The sequence below is a fragment of the Orbicella faveolata genome, unplaced genomic scaffold (genome assembly GCF_042242905.1).
Source record: "Orbicella faveolata isolate gen_17 unplaced genomic scaffold, um_ofav_v1 contig_26, whole genome shotgun sequence".
NCBI lineage: Eukaryota > Metazoa > Cnidaria > Anthozoa > Scleractinia > Merulinidae > Orbicella > Orbicella faveolata.
The window spans coordinates 2,144,516-2,165,543 of record NW_028301554.1 but is presented as its reverse complement, the minus strand read 5'-3'; the positions used below and the strand labels follow the sequence as shown (position 1 = coordinate 2,165,543).

Genomic DNA, 21,028 nt, shown 5'->3' with positions numbered 1-21,028 from the left:
GCCAGGAGCCCTCCATTGCTGAGGTCATCACTTCCTGAAACAAAAACAAAGATGGAGAAAAAACAAGTTATAAATCATTTTTCTACTAAACCAATTCCCTTTGAAAGCTGTAGATTAACGCAGTTTGGCCCCAGTTCCCCGTGCAGGTTACCTTTTAGTCCATTGCCCAGCTAAAGTGAAATCTTTGTACTTACGTTTATTTCCAAAGTCAAATGTCACGTTTGCAAGGAGGTTTCAGGTCATTGCTTGCTTGATGTCTGCCTGGAGCCCTCCATTGCTGAGGTCATCACTTCCTGAAACGAAAAGAAAGATAGAAACAAACCAAGATATCAATCATTATTTCTTCTGAGCCAATTTGCTTTTATTTATGCTTTACATTAACACAGTTTGGCCCCAGTTCCCCCTGCACGTTACATTGTAGTCCATTCCCACGCTAAAGTGAAAGTTTGTACTTACTTTTATTTCCAAAGTCAATTGTCACGTTATCTCCAATCAGCATAAACGGCGCCCACTCGGAAACCTTGGCGAAGCCGTTTTCTCTCATCCACTTCATGGCCTGGTGAAGGGATTCACTGGCACTCACCCCACGAAAAAGATGCTCGTAGAAACGACTCATCAACTGCTCAGTCGCCTTGTCTTCTAGAGCCCACAGTGCCACCAACACTGAGCGCGCACCGGATCCTAAGAACGCTCGAGCCATTCCAACAACTCCTTCGACTTTAATATGTCCACGTGCACTGTGACAACAGCTTAGTACAACAAGTTTGGCTCGTAGCTGAACTTGCGAAATGTCACTCACCTTCAATAAGCAGTCGATTTCACGTGGAACTCGACTACCAGTTCTAACAGGCACAAGAATAATTTCTCCTTTCTCCACATTACCATGTGCAGCAAAGTGTATCAAGCTCACTGAATTTATTCTTTGAAGAACCGCCTGCTTAGTTGCTTGCTGTCCTATCAAAGGCTGAACACCCAGCAGTCGTCCAACCATCTCTGCTTCCTTTCTTGCAAAGGGCAATCGTGGGATGGTTTTTCGGCAACCCTTCCAAAGCACTTCACCAACGTCAGGATCACCCACTATCAGAGCTCCCGTCTGACTGTGATAGTCGGTAGGACTGTCTTGAATGCATTTGAGAGTCGTCAACGAAGGAGCAATGCGAATCCTGAAAGTCTCTGATAAGTACTTCCCACTGTCATCAAGTAAAGCTGGAAAGGGAACACGGTACAGGTGGCGATCAGGAACAATGATGATCTCGGACCCCTTGAGTAAGTCGGCCACAGGAGCGATGATCATTTTGTAGAACAAAGTTAGATTTGGTCTGGGATCAACTTCACGTCCCTGTTGTCGTAAAACGGCGAGATTGTCTTCCTCAGAGGAATCTGGTGTTTCTTCAATGCCATTAAAAGATCGATCTTCGCAAAGCTCCGGGGGTAAAATACCAAAGCTGCGGAAGCTTTCAGCCACGTTATTAAAAAAGGTATCCAATTTTTAGCTTTTGTAGTGCGCAGTGTCTTTTTCTCTACTTTGCTTTCTCGGAAGTCAACGACTCCATTTCCTTTCAGAATCCACAATAGTACATTTTGATCATCATATGAAATGTACAGACAGTTAGAGTCGCTTTCTAGGTTGGCGACATTTTCAATGCCAGTCCATGATTGCGGGTCAGCTGAGATTTGCCGTTCAACAGAGTACTGAGCTGCCATCAAGTCTGATAGGGCCCTAGCCCTTCCGAGCTCTTCAACATAAAGAGCTTTATTAGGATTCCCAACGGCACAAAGCAATGTACTGAGTGCTTTGTAGGGAGAGTTGTACTGATCTGAATAAAGTACCTTGAAATCATCATTGTCTTTGAGAAAGCCTCGGCATTCTTCGCATTTTTGAATACTTTGAGACAAATAAGGAAACGCTTCCTGTTTCTTGTCCTGTGGTATTTTTGCATATGCCATGTTTTCATAGCAGAAAACCTCCGTTCGAAAGTCTTGAACTCCCTCCTTAACTATTGAAAGTGCCTTGTCGAGGTATTCTTCAGCCTTGACATATTCACCGCGAAGTATAAACAGATTTCCTAACTTATAGTACATATCTGCTTCTCCTACTCTGCCACCAATTTCAACGAAAATAGAAAGTGATTTCTCATAATATTCTTTGGCCTTGACATGGTTACGCAGACGTGCAAACAGAATTCCTAGCAAACTGTAACATGTTGCTTCGCATTCTCTGTCACCAGTTTCAGTTGCAAACAGAAGTGCTTCCTCGAAATATTTGTTAGCGTCAGCATATTTTATACCGAGACATAGTAACGCGCGTCCTAAACATAGCCGAGATCTTGCTTCTCCTCTTCTGTCACCAATTTCAATTGCGATCGCGAGTGATTTCTGATAATACTCTTTTGCTTTGACATAGTCACCAAGAGATAAAAACACAGTTCCTAGGTTTTCATAACGTGATCCTTCTCCTTCTCTGTCACCAATTTCAATTGCGATCGCAAGTGCTTTCTCGAGATATTTTTTTGCGTTGGCATAGTCAGCAAGAGACATAAACACTGTTCCTAGGTTTTCATAATGTGATCCTTCTCCTTCTCTGTCACTAATTTCAATTGCGATCGCAAGTGCTTTGTCGAAATATTTTTTTGCGTTGGCATAGTCAGCAAGAGACATAAACACTGTTCCTAGGTTTGCATAACATGATCCTTCTCCTTTTCTGTCACCAATTTCAATTGTGATCGCAAGTGCTGTGTGATTTGTAATCTGGATGTAGAACTATTAAACTGCTTCAAGTTTTTGAGGCGCAAAAAAAAAAGGACCAGGCAGTAAAATCTGGAAGCACTTGTTTATCACTGAATTAAATTTAACCATAAAATGGAAACAATATATTGAAATTCTTCTTGAACTTTGCAACTAAAATATAACTAGATTTATATTAGTTCTATTTGAGTTAAATGTTAAATAGAAGGCCTGGAAGAGGTTTAAATTATAGCAAAGAATTGATTAAAATTTGAACTGTCAGCTAAGAAATGACGCGATTTTAAATCGATAGCTCAGATTTGTGACCTGTCAAATTCACTGATCGTTGAGAAATGGGCTGGAAAAAAAAATTCACCGAAAAAATGACTAATAACTGAAATTCCAGCACTTTCATCCAGACCTTCTAAATACAGATGAAGAAAATACAATGTCAGTTGCACTTACCACGTCAACGTAGAAACGAAATACTGAAGCTGATTCAAAATCTCGTATTCCTTGCATGGAGTAAATTACACTCAGTCAAGTTCATTTTACTCTGTTCGCTTTAGAAACCGAAAAGACCGGAAATCCGTGAATCTCAACGTCAGCCGTTCATCTGAGAAATTCGAAAATGACATTTTCTAGGTAGATTTCATTTCGTGTTCTACAAGAAGAATGAACAACAATGTGCTTTCACTTTCCCCAAGGACAATGAAGCTTTAAAAAACCCACCTTTATAGCATATTTTATATAGCTTATTTTGTCGAGATTAGAAAACACAATTTTCCATGCCTCTAAATAAATTGAAGGCGTTGGTTGTGAATTTTTAGCGCCGGACTGCTGTACAGAGTAGGCAAATATGTTTACCCCAGTCTCGGTCAGTTTTAAATCAAGCTGAACAAGTTTTCATCTCTCTTTAGAAAAGAGCAAGGATAAAATTAAAATAATATGGTCCATACGATGGGGCTGAAGTCAAAAGCGTAACTTGCAATTGTCACGAGCAATATTTTGGGCGAATATACGTCAAAAATAAGATGAAAGCATTTGGAATAGTGTTATTAAGAAAAAAACAGCTATGCAAAATGATGGCGAGGGTATTTTTAGAAATCTACGGTGGCAAGGAGTGAGAAGGCGCTTTCAGAAGATTTTAAATTTCGTTACTGCCAGTAAATTACTAAATTAGAAAGAGAAAAAATACTAGATGATACAATGATCTTAGTAACAACACCGAGAGAACACCAAGAAGGTTGAAAACTAAAGGCCTCTCAGCGGGGTTACATGTTGCCCTAATTATTGAAAAAATTTTATATTTCTTCCTAGTTCGCCATTATTAAACGTTTTTGCTCTTGGCTATGTTTTACAAAATCACGGTGATTGAAAGAACACGTGTAAATAAGACTTAAAAACTATGTTTCCAAGCTAATAAATGAAAAATGATTTATACATGTACGTAAACCACCTTTGTTATTGATTTTATCAATGAATGACATTTTCGTAGCCCAGAGTAAATTAATATTGTGATCTAAATCTTATCATCTTATCATTGTATGTGGGTCTTTTATTTCGTTCTTTCTTTACTTTTGTCATACTTTTTGATATTTAGTGACAGGTCCACGTTGCCTATTTTTACCTGTATTGTTAAACAACGGATGTATGTATGTTCAACCTTTCATTTCAAGAGGGAATGTTGAAAACTTTATTTTGGCGCATTTAAAAATATTTAACGACGTTATTAGTATGTTTCTTCTAAAATTAACAAAGGAGTATATGTAATAATATGTATATCGAAATGTTGTTTGATCGTTCACTTTCGTGGGAAAATGAATGACTCCTATCGCGTGACATTCCAAGGAAGAAGATTGTGATATCCTACAAGGAAACCAAGAACTATGATCATTGCAGAGTGTTACAAAGGTTCTAATGAGAGTAAAACAATTTATTTGGATTTTTGAACGTTCGAATTACAACAATGAGACAGACTTACACAAAAGTTGAAATTTTCATAAATACATTCTCATCTTCGGATTAAGAAAAAAAAAAAAAAGATTAGCTAAGGCTGGCGTGTTTCAGTGAAATGTTTTGGTTTCGAAGCACTATTATTATGCCTTTGTTTAGCCAGCGTATGGTTTTGGTGGAGGGATAGGGGGAGGGGGTGGGACAGTGTTGGGTGGGTGGGGGAGAGTACCAGTGCGGGAGAGTACCAGTGCGGGAGAAAAAGACTGCACGAAAAAACAGTATGAACGGCCGATAATGAAATTGAAAATACTGTTCTTCGGTTTTTCTACCTTCACCTGTATTATACCGCATCGCGCTCTTTCATATTTCTTGCGACAACTATACATAGCACAAAACAAAAAGTGTGCACTTTCTTATAGACAATTTTCACGGGGTTTAGAATTAGTGACATCGTCCAAAGGTGGCCATTAAATTTTCGTGATTACGTTTTCAGGTGCGCTTTTTTCTGTGAATCACGTTCAAAATCTGATAAAAGCACAAAGCCTCAGATGGAAAAATAATATAAAAAATATAAAAAAAACACGAGTAACAACAGAAAGCGAATGCATGATCTTTGCAATATCGCCAGCCTTTGTGTCACAGCAAGCTAGTGTAATAATAGAATAATCAAAACGATGACATTCAGTGAATAAGTTTTGGCGGGTTAACTTTCATAAACGTTTTTAAATGATATGCTCGAAAATAATGAAAATATGCCAAACCTACGCCAAGATTTAACGAATTTGGCATTACGAGACAGAAAACCCTTAGGTCGGCTGAAAAGTCGTGTTGAACGTGGAAAAATACTTATTGGTTGTACAGCTTGCTACATTTTAGGGCAGAGAACTCGTTGTAATCTCTTCACTGTAAACTTACGATAACAGGAGAATGTTTGTTCACAATACTTGCCTCGTTAGCATAAGCGTTTCAGTTTTCAAACGTGCAAACGTTTCAAAGATCAAGGCATGACGCGATTAACTTTGCCAAGGAATTGCTTAAAATACTTGCCGTAAATATTCGAAATTTTACAAAGAGCTTATTGGCGCTTTACTTTTGCCACCCAAAAATCTCACATTGTTTAAGTCAGTACCTCCTTCAATATAACACTCAAAAAACAAGAAATTACAACAATTACCAAGATTTAAAAGCTATTTAAATATTTGGAGGCTTTTTATATCTGGCATGATACCTTCACTAGCGAAGTCGTTTACCAGTGGTCGCCCTACAAGCCCCCAAATCGCAGAAGAAAAAACCGTGGCATTAATAAACACAACTGATGATAATATTATATTTAGATTTAACTCTCTAAGAAAGATAAAACTTTTTCCGATTATAAACCTTCTATTGGACAGCATGGTTGTATCTTACGTTCTTTAATACTCTCAAGGTCGACTTCAAAACGAGATGTTCATTTGTTTAAGGTAGAACCTGGCTTCATATCATTATTTTTAGAAAATCTTTCCACAAAACCTTGCACGCAACTTCAATTTTCAGACGCGATACCCATTTTAAGCATAAACCGAAACATTAATTTTTAAACGCAAAATTCTTTGTAGGTGTAAGCCTGCCCCCTCCCTTTGCTGTTAAGCCCTCCCCCCGAAAAGAATCCCGCCATTAAAGCCCTTTGAACAAAATCAGATATTAATACCAGGGGTTTATTCTCAGAATTTCACGGTTTACGAAACCGTTTAAATTACTTTCATTTTACTCTGGTCTACCTCTTTGAGAACACTTACAAAATGTTGAAAACACTTGCTTACGATAGAACTTTCTACACTTGCCATGTTTCCTGAAAATGCTTTCCTTGATGAAAAAGAAATGCGTGGTTCCCGCTTCCTTTTTTGTGGATGTGGATTTTTTGCGAATGTGACATGAATTCCCGGCCTTGATAATCCGTGATAAATAAGAAGTGCTGACATTGCTGGTTCTCTCCAGTTCCTCAGCATCTCGAACATTAGAACAACTTTTATTACTGAAACAAATTAGTTCCTTGCTTTTCTTTCCTGGGTGACCCTGTGGGTTTTCAAAATTAACCAGACTAACTTGTGAAAACTTTGTTACAATGCTTCATCTTCATCCAAGACCGGCTTTGAGCGAGTCTAAATGTTGTCAAAAAGATTTTCTTGGCTTTGCCTAGTGTTTTAAAGATTCCTTTTAAAATTTAACAAATTAAGATGATTTCTCGGAGGCAACTCGCTTTTTTAGACCAAGACCGGTATTGAAAAGAGACTTATAACAATGAGTCTTATAAAAATGAACAAAACAAGTTAGATGCAAAATATGGAGACAGACCTCTTGCCTATGAACTTCTTTTTACATCATCAGTGTAGAGTTGTTGTGGTTTATTTTGTACTCCCGCGTTATAAGAGTCTGGGTACGTCAGTAGCCTCGTTTACGTTCTGTTACGTCAGATCTAAGCGCCCTGGCCTTGGATTAGGTTCGCCATGTGCTCGATGTAGCGTTGTATTTGTTGTTTTCATTAAAGCTTCAGTACTTAACAGTTGTGAGGGTTTCTGGAGGATTTGGTCAATTACATTTTAATCAATTTCCTCATTGTTGTGGATAACAAATATATCAGACTACTGTGTTTTTAAACTTTTAAGATAAGCACACCAGACAAAAGGAATCGTGACCAGACAAAAGGAATTTCACTTTGTAAAGTGAATCCACGAAACACTCGGCAAGGGACTTTCCCAATACTGTCATATTTTGTCACGCAAACAGAACCTGCTACAACTGTTACGCCGGTTTTCCAGCCTCGCCTAAGAAAACAAACCTTTAAACTGAAGCTATCTAAATGTGGAGACACTTAATAAGTATTACGCGATAGAATTGAAGCATAACTTGTTTTCAAGATGCATATACACTGAACAAATAAAACTGTACTTTATACCATGAGGAAATTCTCTTTGGAAAGTGAAATCTCGAAAGTGTCGCTGGGGAATTTCCCAACGCTATATGTCACTATATTTTGTCACGCAAATAGCATCTTTTGTTACTGGTTTTGAAGATTTTCCGGTCTCGTCTTGGAAAACAAATCTTTGCACTATTCTGGAGCTTTTTCATTATTTTTTTCCTTAGGAAACAAATTTTGACACAATAAACAAATTCCACGAACAGCTTACACTCTGTAATGCCAAGATATCTTTCTCTTTAGTGCAAAGTTCACATTTGTCATTCGCAATCTTTATGCATTTTGACGGGGGGTGGGATTAAATAGTGTCCCAGGGTACTTTGCGTTTTCAACTATATTATTAAAATTTGAAGTCATGTCTGTGACGTCTCTTTGCGTCTGCGTAAGTAAACAAACTGTAGTAAACAAACTAAATGTTAAAACGAAAACCATCAACTTATGTTTCCAAGTTCGCAATAATGGTGAAAAAGTTCCAGGGGCGGATCCTAGATTATTGTTAGGAGGGGCTGCACCACTAAGGAATGGGGTAACTCACTGATCAAGTAAACAGATTGTAAATTTTTTTTTTGGCAGAATACCATTTGTATTAGAAAGTAGCAGGTCATCTCAGGGGAGCGGGGGTGCGCACCCCTGCACCCTCCCCCTAGATCGGCCCTTAAGTTCTTAGTTCAGGGTTAGTTTCCCACTATATTTCTACGCGATCGCTTACTTCGATGTCAACGTCGGCTAAGTTCCTGCGTCCTACAATATGCAAGTCCTTGACTGGTTCTAGTAATTCTCGGACGAAAGTGCTGGGTCGAGTTCGCGGACGCCATCTCTACGGAATCTTCTTTCATCCTAAACAAACTCAAAGATGAGCCAAAAACAAACCCCAAGTGACTTTCTGAAGCAAATTATAGGCCGCCCTGTGGTGGTGAAGCTTAATAACGGCGTTGATTATCGAGGTAAACAGCTTTCTTTGGCATGTACATGCAAACCAGCTGAGAATTGATCCATTCGTAAGTTGCTGTTTTCGTTTGACTGTTCATTCTATTTGTTATCAGCTGCAAACGTAAGCTTAAACAACAGGAAATTGTTGTTAGAAGTCTGAAAAAGAAAGGGCGTTCAAAATTCCCTTTAAGTTGTCTGCAATATCTTTCTAAGTTTTGTTGATATGAAAATAATCTTTAATATTTAGTCATTATTTGTACACGGTAAAAATTCATCAGGTACTATAAATTCCCATAAAATGTCCTAAACCTAAAATTCTAATCCTAATATTATATTAACTTACAGCAATATTCTACTTATAAACCTGATTTCCATGAATGCCATGTGTTTAAAAATTATGATAGAGAAAGCGTTTACAAAATTGATTTAATGAGTCAAACTCTCTAATGTTACAGGGTAAGCTGTTCCAAAGGTTTGCGCCGCTGTAACCAAAACTATTTTTCATGTAGTTAGTTCTTGGAAAGGGAACAACAAGTTTGTTAACCAAGTCCCTCAGAGCATAATTTGATTCATTTTGCATTACAAATTTAGAAGTGAGGTATGTGTTAAGTAATGCAGTAATTTCCAGTCTTTATCACATTTGAAGACTGAAAAATGCACCAGTCATTTGACCCCCCCCCCCCCCCCCACCTCCTTATTGGAGGATACCTTTTCTTGTGAGGAAAAAATTCAGAGCGAACTCCCCTGTCCTCTCCATGGCTTCAAAAAAGCAGGATAATTTATGCGATTGAAATCATACAGTCTTCATCAGTTGTTCAGCCTCCATTTTTTCTGCAAACATGCAACTTGAACCCAGTCTTCTAAAAGAGGTTGCGAACCACAAGCGAAATCCCCGCCAAACCCCCACTCAGCCCCCGCATTGTATAGTAAGCTGGTGAAAAAAGGTGCATTTCCCGACTACCAAGGAAATCAAGTGAAAACAAGGTGAAAACCCCCCCGGTTTTCCCCAGGTATCCCCCAGTGGTGGAGGGGGGAGGGGAGGGGGGTTCAAATGACTGGTGTATTAGTGGAAGTCCTCACTGTTGACCTTCCTTTCTCAGGAGTTCTTGCCTGCCTAGATGGTTACATGAATATTGCTTTAGAACAAACAGAAGAATATGCCAATGGCCAGGTTAGTTGAATTTTACTGAATCATTTCATTTAAAATAAAGTGCAAATATAACAAGCACTCTGATTGGCTTGCTTAACAGCATGCTTTTTGGAGTATGTACTATACACGTACAAAGCACAGGGAGCAGCTCTAGGAGTCTTATTTGACCATATTTCCAGTTAAATTCACCATAGAATTGTGGCGCAAATCGATTTGTTGATTTGAATACGTGCAAACTGTGTTATGCGTCTGTTAAAAATGGTCATCGCCCAAAGAGCAATGATTCCAGTAAGCGAAGCGTTGTATATGAGGCATGAAATGGTGAGAGTAAAAAAAGAGACGTGCGCGGATAAAAGTGACCATCATGTGACTTGTTGCATGTGGACCGTAGCATACTTGTGTCCTGTGATCTGTACCACTCACTAAGAACATAAACCAATCATGGCTGTCCAGTTGTCCATCCTGTGAGCGGAGTCTCTTTCATCACGAAAGACAGTGAGTCATGATGGTACGTTTTAAGGAATGATTTTTGCATAAATTACTTACAAAAATCACTTCCAATCCTATGTATAAAGTATGACGCTACCAAAGTGACTGCTCTTGTGTTTCTGCCACCAGCATCCTCTGGCCCACTTTGTATGAATTAAAGCCAACAACTACACTAAAATTTGTTGCCTGAAAACTGGATATCAAAAGCTTTCTGGTAAATTTGTTTCTAAGACTGTGGAGATAACATTATTTCCACAACACTTGCTGGAAATGAGGCATTTTAATTTAAATTTTAGTGAATGTTGGGCTATCCAAAATTTGACTGAAATCAGTGTCATCCCTTGTCTCTTTCTGTAGTGTTAGTTGCCATGAGTGATAGCCACCGTCATTACTGTATGCAGCTTTTGTCTTGTGGATAGGATTTCAACAGATTTGTAACATTATCACCTTTATACAGCACTTGTGATCATGTACATTGATTTGAATCAACAAGGAATCAGTACGTGCCACAACTGTATGGTAAATTTAACTGGAATACGGTCAAAAAAGGACACCTCCGCTCCCTGTGTACAAAGCATGTGACCTGCGAGTCATTTTGAATGACACTCGTCCTCGGTTCATGTTTCACCTTTCACTTCTTTTGTGCATTTGTCACTTGCTTCTGTGCTTTATAACAAAACAAATATCAACCATGCCTTTTTCATCTGTTAATTCCATACCAGTGCCAATAACACAAGTACTCTCATTGGTTTAAACAGCATGCTATACGGTCATTTATTATATGGCTGAACCAACTGTGATGAAAAGGCAAATTCTGATTGGTTCCGTTAGTGGTCCAAATTGTGCGATATGGACTGCTAAGATGGTCACTGTTCTCGAATTGATTTTACCAAATTACTTTTTCCGTTAATTGCTCAAAAATACAGTTCCTTGTTATATAGAAATCTTTTTACCTTCGTGTTTGGAGAACAACTTCAGTTAAATGGTCACAAGAGTAACATGAGAAACATAAATAAATGCTTACCTTTTGTATTCCATTAAGCTAGAATGGATTGCAGGGATTTACCAATTGATGGGCAGATTAAGAAATAACCATTTATTATTAATAATAAGTTACTTTATTGAACTGGCTAATTTGGTCCGTTTTGGAGATTATCATTTTTTCCTTATTTTTTTTTGTAATTTTTGGACAACACCTGGTCCGTAGACCTGTTTTAAAAAAATCTGTATATGAAGCAAGTGGCCCATCAGGCTAAAGCTTATCCTGGTTTCTGTAGGATGAAGAGACTAGGAGTAGTGCAACTCCCCCCTGGATGGGATGCTAGTCCATCGCAGGGTTACCCCAGCATTAAGCTCATTGGTACCCATTTATACACCTGGTTAGAGAGAGACACTGTGAGAGTAAAGTGTCTTGCCCAAGAACACAACACAATGTCCCCAGCCAGGGCTCAAACCCGGACTGATTGATCTGGAGATGAGTGTACTAACCACGAGGTCACGGCACCTCCCACTGAGAGCAATATTTCTCCATTTATGCACCTCACACCAGTTCTGAGAATTTGGTGGCACATCAAGCCAAGAGTGAGTGTAGATATAGCATGTTTTGTCAGCAACAAATTCAAGACCAACAACAATGTCATTTTCGAAAAAATTAAAATGCTATTCAGTGTCATTTACAAAACACAAGAATGTACAGACGATAAACCTAGAATTTGGTCATTTCATTTGTCGTATTGAATATTTTTAATACAGAATCTCAGCAAGATTTTCCTAAACAATGTAGTACAAACTGGAAAAAATTTCCTTCAGTTGAGTGTCAAAGGCAGCAAGAGCACAAAAATTAGAAGATAATTGTGTACTAGAGCAGAGAAAGCATATTTAATTGACTTATTCAACTACACATTTGCACATAAAACATTTCTGTTTCCTCAGTTTTATCCATTAATCCTTAAGATTCTGAAAGTTTGCTAGACCTGTGTATTTTTCCAAAATTGTTATTTTTTTTGCCTATTTATTGTCAGTTTTGTTACAGATATTTTTGTTTTCATATGTATGTAAAAAGAGTGTTATTGATTGGGCCAGATTCTTATCCCATAATGTTTCACAGACCTGTCCAAGGTTTCCAGAAAAGTCTACAATGTATGTTACTGTACACTCACAGTACAAAGTTCTTTATCATAATTTGTAATGTAGATAGGACCCCTCACACACTCTGATTGGTCAAAAACCCATGTTTCATTAGTCGAGTATGATTTAAACAAACATGTAGAAAAAGCGTGTTTTATTGCTTTTTGCCACATGACCTCTATATCATAAAGCAAATGAAGAAGTCTAAGCCATGTATTACACTGTGATAAAACACTCTGGGCATTTGAGAACACTTGAGAATTATTTGTAGAAAACACTCGCTTGCAGCTCATGTTTTCTACATTTCCCTCGTGTTCTCAAATGCCTGTCATGTTTTATCACAGTGTAATACACGGCTTAGGCTTCTTTATTTGTTAATTAGCAGTACATGATTTTCTGAAATGCAGGATTTCAGAAAAATCACTGTCGGTGATACTTTCAGTGAATCAATCACCAGGAGTACAATTGTCATGTTTTGCCCTCACAATACAACCGGACATACTCAAGGTTATGAGGCTTGCAGTTCTCTGTTCTGTGCCAGCATAAATAATTTAAATTTTATGTCAATACCAATTATTACAAATTACATTTTGTAATGAAGCCAAGCGTGATGAAATTTTCTTGCTTACTGTGTTTTTTTTTTTTTAATTTATTTTTTTATTTTTTTGCATTTATTAAATATGAGCATTTTAGCACAGTGAATTAACTAAATTTTCAATCTTGATTACTGATATCTTGAACCCTGTAGTCTTTTTAACTTAAGTGAACTCCCTTTTCCTTGGCTTCTGTTTTATCATTTTATTATTCAGTGTTAACATACCCGTCTTTTCTCTCCTTCAGCTCAAAAACAAATATGGAGATGCTTTCTTGAGAGGAAACAATGGTTAGCTATATTAACAATCTTAGTCTTTTTGATATGACATTGTCATAAAAATTGTAAGCTTATGTATTTGGTTCAAAACAACAACAACAAGCCTTAAGATGGGGATCAAGTTGGTATTTATGGCAATGTCATAATCACATCCCATTACATGTAATCACACTACCAGAGGTGGATGTAGTTGAGAGGGAATATTAAATTAGCAGAAATGAAGGGAAACTCACTGGACATTCACCTCATTGTAATTTCTACTTTGTGGTATTGCTAGTAAGTGTGGTGAAAAAGTTTTAGATTGGGTTCTAGTTCTCAAATTGAAATATTTTGGGGCATGCCCAGTATTAAGTCTACAATCCCAAAGTACCATCCACCCCCCTTAAAAAATCCTGGATTCGCCCTTGCACTACAGTGTTTTGATTTTTAAATACTCCCCCCGCCCCCCACCTTGGAGGAACTCTCTTCCTCTAAACATTGCTCCCCTTATTGTATGCCTTCTTTGGTGCAGATATGTTTTTAAAATGGTTGAGCTTGTCCCTCAAAATGTTACATTTAGGTGCAATTACGACAACAAATTTAATTTCTTGACTTATCTGTATTTTATACATGTAGCTGCCCGACTAAGTGCTGAGCTACTTCTCACTTTACAGGCTACCATACTGCTATCAACTGATGCTTTCATCTTTCTCTTACAGTGTTATATATCAGCACACAAAAGACAAGCCGAAGATAAAGGCAACAAGGGCTGGACAGAGACTTAACTAAAAACAACCAAAAGATTGTTTGTTTGTGATAACTATGTGTACATAGAGTTGTTTTTATATTTTCCTGTAAAAAAACTCATTCATCTGTTATTCACGACTTGCTGATAGATTTTTGCTTTTTCTTGAACATGTAGTTACATTAGTTTCTGTATATGTACATGTATAGGCAGATAGGCAGGGAAGAGGAGGGAAGTAGTACAGTAGCTAGGTTTGAAGCCAGAGTTGTAAAATAATTTAGTTAAGTCCCGTGTCAAGATCTACGTCCCTGGCACTAGCCGGATCTGTGACTGCATTCAAACCTAGTGCTCCCCTAAGGGAGGAGGGGGGTGGGGGGGGGGGGTATTCCGAGAAAAATTGGGTGGAAGTGAGCGGCCAGCTTCCCAAAACCCCTACCCTAATTATGGTAAAAATCTGTGATTGTCAATACCCTGTTTATGACCTGACCCTAAATCAATAGCCTGTTTTAGACCTGCTTTATACTTAGTTCCCTAGTTTAGGCCGATGTTAAAGACTTTTGAAGGGCTTTTGACGATCGGTGTTATCATCACTGATGAAAAAGTAGCTTCTTGTAAAAAAAATGTCCAATTTAAGACTAGAGAACAAAAAATAGACCCTATTAAAATGATCAAAATCGCTAAAATCGATACCCTATTTGTGACCAAAACGGCTGCAAAACCATATCCTTTGGGGCCGCACATACCCATATGGGTCATACAAGGGATTACACTTCCGGGCTAGTGCCCCGTCACGCCAGGGAATTATCTTCGGCCTCCAGAGCATAAAGTGACTGGTCCATCACAAGGCTACCACTAATTTCATTTGCGGGTCAGTATCCATTTATCAACCTGGGTGAAGAGGCAAAGTAAGAGTTTGTGTCTTCACTGTTTTGCCCAAGAACACAACACAGTGACCCCGCTCAGCTTTCGGACTCAATGTGGGGTCCATTGCCTAAAGCATCAGGACATTTCCCTGCACAAAGATTTGTGATTCGTGGTTCCAAATTCAGTCCATCCTCACTTTGTACATGTAAATAGCCAACTGGTCAAAGGTTGTTATAAAGTTTTCTGTGTTTGAGATGTCAGGGGATTATTTTGGAGAAGTAGAGGGGGCTTGTCATCTGAATTTTACAGCTGCAGTAGCTGTTACCTCTGCAGGTTCTGTTCCAATGGATATACTAAACAACAGTAAGGACGTTCGCGCTAATTGTTTCTGCGCATCCTTACTGCGCACGCAATTTCACACGCCACGTCATGCATCGAGCGCGCACTAAGTAATAAAAGGAACAATGATGGGACAGACGGCCAATTGGCTATTGTTATAGCTTTGCCCGGATTTAACGATCTTGGACATTCGATGACCCCTGTTTTTCTTTTCATGGATTATTTTCTCTACCGATTTTCTACGTTTAGCGAGAAAAGGAAGGACGTCTATCGATCAGAAGTTTTAATTTTTTGCAAATTCTTTTTAGCTCTTCGTTTATCTGTGCGGCGATGTCAAATGCCTCTTGAAGGGTTATGTTTTGTGAAAACGTTGGAAACGTTTGGGATTTTTAATGCAATGGATTAACTAATACGAAATATCATTAGGATAGTTTGTCTCCGTTGATTCATCATTGATATTTTAAGCTAAAAATCCTGGAGACCACTGCTGATTTACGCACGCCAGTTTTTCAAAATCATTTGGTTTTCCACAAGCTTTATTTCTGAAACGAAGTCCGTGACCCCCCTTTTTTTTATTTGTGAAACAAGTAATTCATTATCTGTCCGCAGAAGAAGTTTGAAGAAGGGCATTTTCCCACGAATGTCCTTAAGGGGGTAGCCTGCGAACGCAGACGTATTTCCGGCTGTCACTTGGTTCCGCCGAAAAATAACGTCTGCGAACCCGAGCCAGGAAACCATTTCTGTTACGTAATGACTTTTGTTTCTCCGTGGCCAATCAGATTCCATGATAGAATGAAACTCGAGTGCTCCTCACAGCGAATACCTCGCGCAGTAGTTCTGGGGTTATCTGAGCTAAACTGTGATTGGCTTCGAATTCCTACGTCACAGAAATCGTTTTCTTGCTCGGGTTCGCAGACGTTATTTTTCGGCGGAACCAAGTGACTGCCGGAAATACGTCTGCGTTGGCAGGCTATTAAGGGAGGGGGGGGGGGTCCTTCTTAACTACCAATTGGTCATGAATCTGTTGCTAAAGAAGGTTTCTAACAGTCATATGTTGAAAACCAGACCTCCTAATTTGCACAGGTTTGATCCATCATCCATCAGGTTTGATCATCCTGCAAAAGTTTCAAATCACAGCCATATTTGACCAGTCACGTGACCAGAATAAAAAACCCTAAAAATTAAGAGGCATCTAAATCCGAAAATTCAAATCAGTGTCAATACATTAAGATCGTCCAAGTGCTTAATGCTACGCATGGGTTTCATGAAACTACAATGTAGCATTATCATAAAAGTTATGAGGTAATAAAACCCGTAGTAACAGACTTTCTACCGTAACTTTCCTGTTTTACGTGTAAACAGCAATTCCATACGTACGATTATCAAGAAGGCTTACTTATTTCTGATTCATAAGAAAAATCGGAACTCTTACTCTTTTCTTCAAGTTTTAGTGATTTAAAATTCAAACGCGCGGTTTGGGACTGGCACTAGTTACGCACGCGAAATCATTTTTTTTTTTTCAAAGCAAACGTTCCCTCACGTAAAATTCACCATTTAGCACTGCAAAACGTTCCAAAATAGCTTTCTTTTAAATATGGCCTTCAGCAATCCTTCAGCAGCTGCTCTAGATCTGTAGTTAAGAAGGCAAAAAGTTCAAAATTTTACCTAAAATTTTTTATTGCTTCAAAGGTCCACATTTCACTTGGTATTGACGCCACCGTTAAATTTTTCATAAAAATGTTATTTTTTGTCCAGTATTTACTCGTTTTTGAGACCAGGCCTTTGGTTGCTAGGGGCAACGGATTTGTTTTTATCTTGGTTACAGTGAAGAAACAATCCCGCAATGGTTGATTTCGCCCGCGCCGGAAAACGATCGTTGTGTGACAAGGAACTTTCTGTTCTGAAAATTTCACTGACACGAGTACTCTATTAGACAACGCATAAGTGAAATCTTTATTTATTATTTTAACACTATTTTGGGGATGGTCCGTAGAGGGGGTCCGTAGGGGTAATCCATGGACCGGTCCGTAGGGTAGTCCGCGGACAGCTCTCGATGGAAAGGCGACAAACTAGGTTCGATTTCCGCCGCTTTCTCGAGTCCGGTCTCCTTTCCCGAACAGCGGTTGGTAATCTAGACTGCAAAAGAGTCGTTTTCGGACGTTTTTGGAAGGCGCGATCCTCGCGTGTGAAGCACGCGAGCCTCACACGCCCGTCTCTCCCCATTCTCCCTCGCCGTTTTTACACTCGCTCCAGACCTTTCGTTCGAATATTGACCGTCTCTCGTGTTCGCAAAAAATACGACTGTTTTGCAGTCTACTGGTAATCGAGCCTAGCGATAATCGCGCATTGAAAAACCGAAACATGTGACTATCTTATGACGATCCCGTAATACTGAAGGTACTCGCGTTGGGTTACCTCTTTTCATGTTGTACAACTATGGCCGTAATACGAATTGTACTTCTTGTGTGCCTGTTGCAAGGAACATGGGCACTTGTTTCTGTCAATTCAAAGATGAAGTCTTTCTCCTATGCCATAAAGAACGGTTTTATACACCCAAACGTAGAGAAAACGCTCTACGAACACGACACTGGGGAACCGGGTGTGATTACGGAGCAATGGTTTACCGGTCCCACGATGAATCAAGATACAAGAATAAGAATCTACATCGACAGTGAAGTGGAGGCAAGTTTGGATTTTAATCTCTTCCTCGCTCATGGATTGGGATTCTCCGAGAGAGACGACCTCGCAAACATTCCATGGGGGACACGGCGAATCGCTCATTCGGCTGATGGTGGAATCTACAACACTTTTCGCATACCGTTTGGTAAATCATTCCGAGTGACTGCCACCACAACCGATTCTGGTTACTTTTGGTACATCATCCGAGGGGTGGAGAATTATCCTTTGGTGTTGGGTGATCTGATTCTGCCGTCACATACAAGGCTGAGGCTCTATAAGAACGAAGACGTGCACCTGAAACCGTTGGAGTTCCTTCGTTTGGCATACGCCAATAACTCTGCTGGCGCATTGTTCATGGTGACATTAGTTGCCAGCAGTTCTAATCTTGTTTTTCTAGAGGGCTGTATGCGATCGTATATCGATGGAAGTAACAAAACAACTTGGCTATCCTCTGGCACTGAAGACTTCTTCCTGTCTGCATATTACTTCGATAAAGGACTATACCATCTCGACAATGCTGGCTTGACTCATTTAGACAAAGGCGGACTTGTGAGCGCTTACAAGTTTTTCGAACACGATCCATTGCTGTTTACAAAATCCTTCGAACTTTGGTGGAGGTGCAGTGATATGGACATTAGCAAAGATAAGTGTGGCTGTCCTAACACCTGGCCAGATCCCACCCCTCCCAGAAATGAGCAGTTTTTCACCAAATATTCTTCCATGAAAGAAAAACTGTACAGCAAAGAAGAGCCCTCCATCAAGGGAAAACCATCCAGTAAAACAAAGTTCGCTGGGAACGAAGGGTTCTTCACCAATGACAGTCGTACACTTAAAGAGAAAATTGCAATGACTGGAAACTCCTTTCTATTAGACAGGGGAATTATGCAGCCTGCTGTTGTGACCACATACACCTGGGTGTATGAATGGTGAAGATTTGCTAGGCTGCATTAGGTGAACAAAAATTCAGATAGACCTCTTTCACTCATACATTTTGTTTTCATCACATACATCATGTGTCAATACTAAAGAGATTATTGTCTTTGAAAACAGGTAGCCCGAAAAAACTGACACCGGTCCGCGGACCCCTACTCCGGACCAGGTCCGTGGACTACCTATGCACCAGTCCACAGACTCCCCCTACTGACCACCCCCCAAAATATAATAGAATTAATAAATAAATATTTCAGTTACGGGTTGTCTAATAGATTACTCGTGACGGCGAAATTTTGAACGTTACATTGTGCAAATGTAACAGAGCTGGATTCAGGCTCGGGTGCAATTTAAATCATTACACATTGCCATTTCCTTTGCTGTGGCCATAAAGTATATGAAAGACGCGTACGGGGAAGCCCCCGGGAAGCCTCAAAATTTGTGTTCTTTCCCCTCTGCCATTTTGTTCAGCCCATTCTCCCGTGGATTCGTGAACTCGTTCCAGGCTTCACAATTTGCTCAGTGGAATAACAGATACAAACAACAATTGACAGCCTAAAAATATATCTTCCATAGCCAGATTGAGCCACGAATGGAAGGTAAGAACTTTCCTTCTTACCATCGGCATCTCCTTACGCTGAAAACAGCTTTTAGGCATTTTTTTAGGAAGGGGGGTGGGGTGTTAAAAACCCAAGTCTGTTACATTTGCACGGTGTAACACTCGAAAAATCACCGACACGAGTCTGAAGACAACCCATAAGTGAAATCTTTATTTATTATTTTTACACTAATTTAGGGTGGTCTGTAGGGGGGGTCCGTAGGGGTAGTCCATGGACCGGTCCGTAGGGTAGTCCACGGACCCGGTCCGTTGTGGGGTCCGCAGACCGAGGGTCAGTGTTTTCAGGTTACCCTTTGAAAACTGTTCACAATCATGCTGGTATGCATTCATTTCAGTAACCAAGACAAAAGCTCAAATCACCTGCGAGTAATGTCACACGGTCTACAGTGAGGAAACAAAATGTACAAGTGAAAGAGGTCTCACATTGATTGGTGTTTGTCTAACATGTAAATACATTACATTGTAATGCGACTGCACTGCTTCAATATCCACAGGTTTATTCAGGCTGAGGGGGGGGGGGGGAGGGTGCTAGGTTAGCAGGCGCAAGGGGACAACTGGTCCTCCTAATTCTAGTGTTCTTTTGTAATGAATTGCGCAAAGCATTTTATTCTAATGCTCATGAGTGAGGTCATATTTAAGGCTCGCTTGTGTTAGGATGAACTGTTTTCAGCTGGTTGTTGTTGTTGTTGTTTTTTTTTTGCGTGCTTTGTTGGGGGGGGGGGGGGGAACTGTTTTTGCTTGCCGTTTGGTTGATTGTCCATTTCAACCGGCTCAGAAGTGTGTTGAAATGGTTGGAGATGATAGGAACCATCTGCTGTTGATCTCAAATGTTGAGAGATGCCTTGGGTTGACTGCTAATGAGATACATAAACCTCATGTAGAACACAAATCCATATTACTAAGCTATTATGCACAGAATTGTTTTAAAAAGGAAGGGACATGAAATTGCCAAATCTCTCAGTGAAATATCAAGTACCCAATTAAAAATATCTGCACTGAGTCAGTTCTGGGCATGAGTGGAGAAAGGAACTAGAAGTGTCCCAGTGACTGACAAAAACTGAATTGTTCTCTATCTTGGTTATTGCAGCAGTTGTGGATACATCTGTCTGTCAAAAAAGGTCCATCTTGGAACTTGAGAAAAGCTAGTTTCCTTTCCTGTCCTTTTGTTTACATTTCATATGCCTTAATTTGACTTAATTAATGCAGTAGATTATTAGTGCATTTCAAATGTATCCAGAAGGGTGTTCTTGAAAACACTTGTTTTGGTCACCACAATAATGGTTTGAAATTGTATGGTACGAAACTATTTGTTTAGAACATAGGTTTTACATGTAATGAAAATAATAGTCATTTCTTTTGATAATTAGAAGTTTTGTAACAACAATTTTCATGGAATATTACACCAAAAAATGTAAAATGGCCTTTTGTATCAAATGTTCTCCACGTTAGTAGAGTTCACAGAGTTTGCCTGCTTTTGTAGCCTCCTACACAGACATTCTCTTGGCTCGTCACGCAATCTTTCTTCTCCAACAATTGCATGATGAGCCAAAAGAATGTCTGCATAGGAGCCTATGCTCTTTTGGGCTTTTCAAAATTCCATGACTTTCCCCAACCCTTCCCAGTTTTCCATGAGCTACACACACCCTGTAATCAATGGCAGTGGTGGATAACTC

The 21,028-nt window shown here is 39.4% G+C and overlaps 3 protein-coding genes across 3 annotated transcripts; 2 read left to right on the top strand and 1 right to left on the bottom strand.

The window, feature by feature from the left end:
• Positions 1–201: 201 nt before the first annotated feature.
• On the bottom strand, positions 202–1,893 carry LOC149107596 (tetratricopeptide repeat protein 28-like). Its single transcript, XM_089295340.1, has 2 exons — positions 457–1,893; positions 202–293 (listed from the first exon to the last, which is right to left on the bottom strand). Exons 1-2 carry the CDS (start codon positions 1,292–1,294, stop codon positions 235–237), a joined length of 897 nt encoding a protein of 298 aa, XP_089151466.1. The 5' UTR covers positions 1,295–1,893; the 3' UTR covers positions 202–234.
• A 6,438-nt stretch (positions 1,894–8,331) lies between these two features.
• On the top strand, positions 8,332–15,041 carry LOC149107595 (U6 snRNA-associated Sm-like protein LSm6). The gene is made up of 4 exons (XM_089295343.1): positions 8,332–8,577; positions 9,664–9,734; positions 13,170–13,212; positions 13,899–15,041. The coding sequence occupies exons 1-4, from the start codon at positions 8,487–8,489 to the stop codon at positions 13,934–13,936; spliced, it is 243 nt and encodes an 80-aa protein (XP_089151469.1). The 5' UTR covers positions 8,332–8,486; the 3' UTR covers positions 13,937–15,041.
• A 2,349-nt stretch (positions 15,042–17,390) lies between these two features.
• On the top strand, positions 17,391–20,772 carry LOC149107594 (uncharacterized). Its single transcript, XM_089295337.1, has one exon. The coding sequence runs from the start codon at positions 17,564–17,566 to the stop codon at positions 18,734–18,736; it is 1,173 nt and encodes a 390-aa protein (XP_089151463.1). The 5' UTR covers positions 17,391–17,563; the 3' UTR covers positions 18,737–20,772.
• The last annotated feature ends 256 nt before the right edge of the window (positions 20,773–21,028 follow it).